This window comes from Oryx dammah, unplaced genomic scaffold (genome assembly GCF_014754425.2).
Source record: "Oryx dammah isolate SB20612 unplaced genomic scaffold, SCBI_Odam_1.1 HiC_scaffold_13, whole genome shotgun sequence".
Lineage (NCBI taxonomy): Eukaryota > Metazoa > Chordata > Mammalia > Artiodactyla > Bovidae > Oryx > Oryx dammah.
In genome coordinates, this window is record NW_024070197.1 from 3525991 (window position 1) to 3531925 (window position 5935).

Sequence of the window (5935 nt, forward strand, 5' to 3'; positions counted from 1 at the left end):
GCTGGAGTCCCTTCTTTCGTCCCAGGGGAGGGGGTTGAGCGCTGACCAACGGAAGGCTGAGAACTTTGGCTTCCTGGGATGGTGATTTCCCAACACCTTCTGCCTCGCCCTGCCTCTCGCTGCTTTTCCTCATTCAGCTGGTAGTCACCAAGGCTTCACCATGTCCAGGCTCTGGTCTCCCAGTGGAGCATGCACAGAACAAGACAGGTAAGTCATGGCTCAGGAACCGACCAGGTACCTGGACCCCCTCTCCTTCAGAATGCTTTTGTGGTTTGTTTATTCCATGGCCCACATTTCCCCAGGGCCCATCTGCCCAGTCCTTTGATGGACACTGGGGAAACACTGGCGCCAGTGGGGAAGACCCTGCTTGCTGTTGCAGGAGTCGTAAGAAACACGGTTTCGACCCCTGGGTCGGGAAGACACCCTGGAGGAGGGAATGGCAACCCACTCCCGTATTCTTGCCTGGACGATTCCATGGACAGGAGCCTGGCAGGCTGCAGTCCACAGGGTTGCAAAAGCTGGACATGACTGAGTGACTTAGCACGGGGAAACACGAAGTGGACACGTTCCTGGCCCTCAAATGAGCTGGAAGAGCTGGTGAGCCGGGGCTCTGTTTATTATACAGCCCACTTGCAGGATGTCTCCCTCCAGGGTGACTTAGTGGAGCATCAGAAGCCCTTTCATTTTGGTCCTCATTTTGGTCCTCAGAGCAGTGAAATATATGCCCTGCGAGGCTGACTTAGCCCACTTTCAGAAGAGGATGCTGAGGTCCCAGAGAAAGGCTCCAGGGATACCTAGCAGGTTCGTAGTAGCCCCGGACCTACAGTCCCGGGTGCCTCAGGACTGAAACCTGGAGACCAAGTCAGGTCAGGGGTCACTGCCTGGGGGAGTCCAGTTTGACTCACGAGAGGCAGGAAGCCAGTGTGGCCACCTTGCTCTAATGCTGGAGACCCAGCAGGGGACACACCTGGTGTGGGACTCAAAGTGAGTCACGTGGACGCTGCACACCACGCTGTAGAGGATGTGGAGTCTCCCCGGGGGTTGAGAGCATGGCACACTCTCCGCGTCAGACTGGAGGAGCTAACCAGGCTCCCAAGAGGAGCAGGACATCCAAAGCATGACAGGGCCGCGGAAGCTTGCCAGGTGACGCAGGCATTGAATTCCAGGTGGAGGGTTAAAGCGTGTCCAAGTCAACCCAGCTGTTCCAGCCAATCTTGAATAGATTGGTGTGGCCAGAGATGCCGAGGGTCGGGGACTGGCTCCTGAAGAGCCTCGAATCCCAAACAGCGGAGCTCGGGTGACCTTGGAGGCAGGGGTTGGAGGCTGGCAGCTGCTGGATCTGAGCCGCTGAGACTTCAGGTTTAGCCCATGGGAAGGAAAAAAAAAGACTTGGCTGCCAAACTTTGAACATGAAACGATTTTACACATGGGGACTTGCCTGGTGGTCCAGTGGTTAAGACTCAGAGCCCCCAGTGCAGAGGGCCGGGGATCCATCCCTGGTCGGGGAACTAGAGCCTACATACACACTAAGACCCAATGCAGCCACATTAAAAAAAGAGAGCGAGTTCACATAATATAAACAGTAATGCAACTTTTGAAAAATTTGGAAGATCTAGCAACGTGGCATGTATTTTCCAAACTGCTGCAGCACTGTTGCGTCCCACGTGTCAGTGGTCCCATTTCACCTTGCTGGTCCTGGTGTTTCTCCTTGAAACCCCACCACCTTACTCACACCATCACGAAGACCCTATAGGCACTCACATTTGGGATCCCTCCTCGTGGCCACAAGGAGCTGGGGGTTGGTGACAAGGTAGGGATCTGTGTTTCCAAAGGATGGGTCCAGGTGGCCACAGCCTGGAGAGTGAAGAGGGCGGGGCCCCAACCTGTGCAACTGTTGTTGGCTTGGTCTTCAAGGGAAGTGATGATGAAGCGTTCAGATTCCAACAACAGGAAATTGATAAGGGATTAGATGGATGCGTGAAGGGTGAAGACGGCTTAAGGAACCAGCCAAGCTGTGTAGCTTGGGTGGTGATGTCTACAACAGGGGTGTCTCCTTGATGAAAACAGAATTCTCTTTCATCTATCGGGATGTCTTGTGGAGGTGTTGGGTGAACAGGAAGAGGTGTGCGTCCGGGGCTTCCCTTCCTGAAGTATACTGATCCTGGGAGCCCCTTCGTATTGCTTAACTTCCCTGACCCCGTTCCACAGCTGAACCACATAGCTTCTCTGGATAGCCAGACGCTGTCCACCGCAGACACCTCCCCCGACCACCCCCTCCCTGGTTCTAAAGATGAGGAAACAGAGGTTTGAAGAGAGTCACAACTCACTGCTGGGGACAAGACCCCAGGGTAGCCCTCCTACCTGCCCCCCCAAACATAAGATCAACATAGAGAAACCCTTCAGAGTCCTTTAATAGGAATAACACTGGAGGCCTCCCACATCCAGCCCCCAGGTCCTCCTCTGCCCCCGCCCCAGTGACTCATCTCCTGCCCCACACCCACCACAGGCCCCCCAGGACAGCTCCATCGGCATCCACCAACCCTTCTGTGGGATACCCTGGGACTGGCCTGTAAGCTGTTTGCTCCCAACTGGAAGTGGAAGGAAATTAGATCCACTGGGGGCTACTTGGTAGCCCCCAGGAGAGCCTGGGCTCTGAGCCGAGAGCTTTAGGAGGGGCGCAGCAGCTGGCTAGTGTGGGCCAGTTTTTTAGTTGTCTTGAAAGAGGAGTCTGGCTTAGGGGAGGGACCACCATGGCAGCAGGGGTCCTGGTGTCAAAATCCTTAGGGTCAGGCTTCCATCCTTGACACTGTGACTTGGGGACCCTCTGGCTTTGAGGTGACAGGGTCCCAGCTTCTTTATTGGAGGATCCAGCTGGCAGACTGAGGACAGGTGGGCAGTCTTAGGGTCAGTGCAATCCAGTGAGGTAGGCGAAAGGGTCCAGCCTGTATCCCCCTGCCTCAAGAAGTGCCCAGGCTCTGCTGCAACAAGCAATGTCTTGTGCAAGGACAAGCCATCGGGGAGGCGGACGAGGCCATGACATCCAGCCCAGGTTCCTAGCACCCACAGGGCTGCCACCGTGCCTTTCTTGGAACCACACGCAGGGGCTGTGTGACTTGTGAGCGTCCTGAGCCCGGCTGTCCGTGCGTTCTCCCATGCCGGCTGCTCGTGGCCATCTCTGCGAGCTCTGATGTCACCCTGCCCCGAACCCCGAACCTCTCCTCAGCCTCCCCCGCCCACCTGCTCCTTTCCTGCAGCAATGTGCGCTCCCAGACTACTGGTCGACCTCCACCTCTACTCTGGCCGTCTCCCCAAGCCCCTCTTCAGGAGGGTTCCCTGCCCCACACCTGCTCCCCGGCCTCTCGGCCCCCGGTGCCAGCGGGCCCCTAGAGTCCCCCGGCCCCGGCCGTGGACGTGGGTGCGCTGGTGCTTGCGGAAGTTGGAGGAGTTGTTGAAAGTGCGGTCGCAGAGGCTGCAGCGGAAGGGGCGCTCTCCGGTGTGGATGCGCGCGTGGACGCTGAGCACCGAGGACTGGGTGAAGCCCTTGCCGCACACGCCGCAGTGGTAGGGCCGCTCGCCCGTGTGCACCCGCTCGTGGTCTAGCATGTCTGAGGAGCGGCGGAACGGCTTGGCGCAGAACCTGCAGGCGAAGGGCTTCCCCACCGCCGCGCCCGCCGCCGCCGCCGCCAGCACCGCCTCCGACCTCTCCGGGGGCGCCCCGGGCCAATGCTCTCGAGTCGCTGCCGCCGCCTCCGGGGTCCTCCGAGGGGCCCCCGGCTCCACCCCGTGTCGGTGCTGGTGCCGCAGCAGAGGGGCCAGGGCCTCGAAGGCCCGGGGGCAGAGCGCGCAGCGGTAGGGCCGCTCGCCCGCATGCAGGCTATAGTGGGCCCGGAGGCTGGCGGGGCCGGGGCAGCTGTGGCCACACACGTGACACCGGCCGGGGTCCCCCCCCTGCCCGCCACCCTCAGCCCCCGCCAGGTGACCGTGTTCGTGGAACAGCAGCTCGGAGACCAGCCGGAAGGCGGCCGGGCACAAGGCACAGTGCAGAGAACCTGGCTGCGGGGGCTCGGGGACCAGGGTGGTGTCCGTCACCTTCACCACCTGGATCTCGACGAGGTCACTCGGGGGGGTGGCCGGGCGGCCATCATCAGGCACCAGGACCTGAGTGGGGAGGGGGAGAAACAGAGGAGCCTGTGGACTCTGCCGCACCCCACTCCCCAACACGCCCCACTTATTCAAACGCTCTCTGCAGCCTACTGGGCCCCTCGATTTCTAGATTCAGCTCTCTATCCTCCGGGATTCTGCCCTATGACCATCAAGGCTTCCCCTCCTGCCCCCAATACATCACAGATCCAGCCAGTTCTCTCCTCCACCTGCACTTAAAAGCCAATCATCTCTTGCCAAGTTTCCTGACCCTCTGAGTGTCTCTGTGCCTACGCCTGCTCCCTTACAACCCACCTCCCCAAAGCAGCCCGAATGACCTTTTGAAAAATGGAAATCAGACAGCAGTCATTTTCCCACTCAAAACTGTCACATGACTCCAATGGCAGTTAAAATCCCAAACCGTCATCTAATATCCACCATGACCCAGCTCCTGCTTATCTCTCTGACCCCAGTGTAACTATAAGCCGGTACACAGCTGACTGCTCTCGTCTAAATTTAGCTCCCCTGCCCCCCACTCTCTCAGCTCACTCTTTCTTTCCAGATCACAATTAAGTCTCATTTCTTGTCTCTTCCCCTTTTCCACGGCGCGCTCCGGAAGAATACAGTTTATGTATTCGTTCGCCTCTCCATCTGTCTGGCCCAGGTAGGACTAGTAAATGTCTGTCGAATGAATGAATGTCTCTCATCCTCCCTACTCTCCCATCCTGAGCGCCTGTCCAAAGTCACCTGGAACAGTCATTTCTTCCTCCACCCAAATCCTCTCCTGGGCATCAAGACGCATCCCTCAGATCCCTGCAGAATCATACCCCACTCCAGCGTGGATGCCCCAGCTATAACCCCACAGCCTTGTCTTTCAGGGTCACCTTCCCAACCTACGAGGTTCCTTACCCCTAAAATTTCGGAGGCCCCGCCCCCTAATTAGACAAACGCCATCCCCGGGAACTCCTCTCCGAATCCATCAACAGCTCAGATGTCCCACCCACTCCTTCTCGGGGTCCACCCACCCAGGCCCCACCCACCACCCTCATTGGCTCCACGATAATCCCCGCCCCCTCGCCCACCGAGAAGCTCCGCCCCCAGAGCCGGAGCCATAAATACCACCCCCGCCCCGTCCTAAGCCCCGCCCCCAGCCCTGCGACCTCCTGCCGTCTCGAGTTCCCCAGCTTTGGCCCCTTCCTCGCCCGCACCACGTCCGGAGGCTCCGAGGATCGCGGCTCCGTGGCCGCTGAGCTCTGACTCGGGGGTTCCGGGCGCGCGGCGGCCATCTTCTGCCCAGGCCCCGCCCCCGAGGCCCATGGTCGCCTCGGGAGGGGGCGTGGCCGGGGAATGGCGTCAGCTCCTCGGCTCAGGCGCACTGGAGGACTGGGCGGGGCATCCAGGGAGCCGGGAAGAAAGTGGTGAATTTCTTTCTAATCACCTGTCAGCGCCCTCAGGAGCCATTCTGCGTGGTGCGCTGGGTGCCAGAGAAACTAACTCGAATTTCTCTTTTTAACCTGTATGAGTAGCCTCTGGCAGTCAGTTGACACTGACCAGAATTGAGTGATTTTTCTGTTTTCATGCTACACATTTTTGCGGTCACCTCCTCTGCATGGCATGCCATAACCCAGTGAGACAAAAGTTTACTAACGTAAGGATTTTAAAGTCCATTTGCAGAAATACAGCCACCAAACAGCCACACTGGTTGTACTGGGATTTATTACCAAAAGTCCTTAGGTGGTATGATGTTTGGGAGGAAAGAGCCCAAAGATGGTGGGGTTTTGACAGCACCAAGGAC

At 58.4% G+C, this 5935-nt stretch overlaps 1 protein-coding gene across 1 annotated transcript; it reads right to left on the reverse strand.

The window, feature by feature from the left end:
• Positions 1 to 2393: 2393 nt before the first annotated feature.
• Positions 2394 to 5426, reverse strand: ZNF784 (zinc finger protein 784). Its single transcript, XM_040251955.1, is given in 3 exon segments — positions 2394 to 3405; positions 3408 to 4158; positions 5349 to 5426. Coding segments are annotated over 3 exon segments (963 nt in total). The 3' UTR covers positions 2394 to 3271.
• Positions 5427 to 5935: the final 509 nt, after the last annotated feature.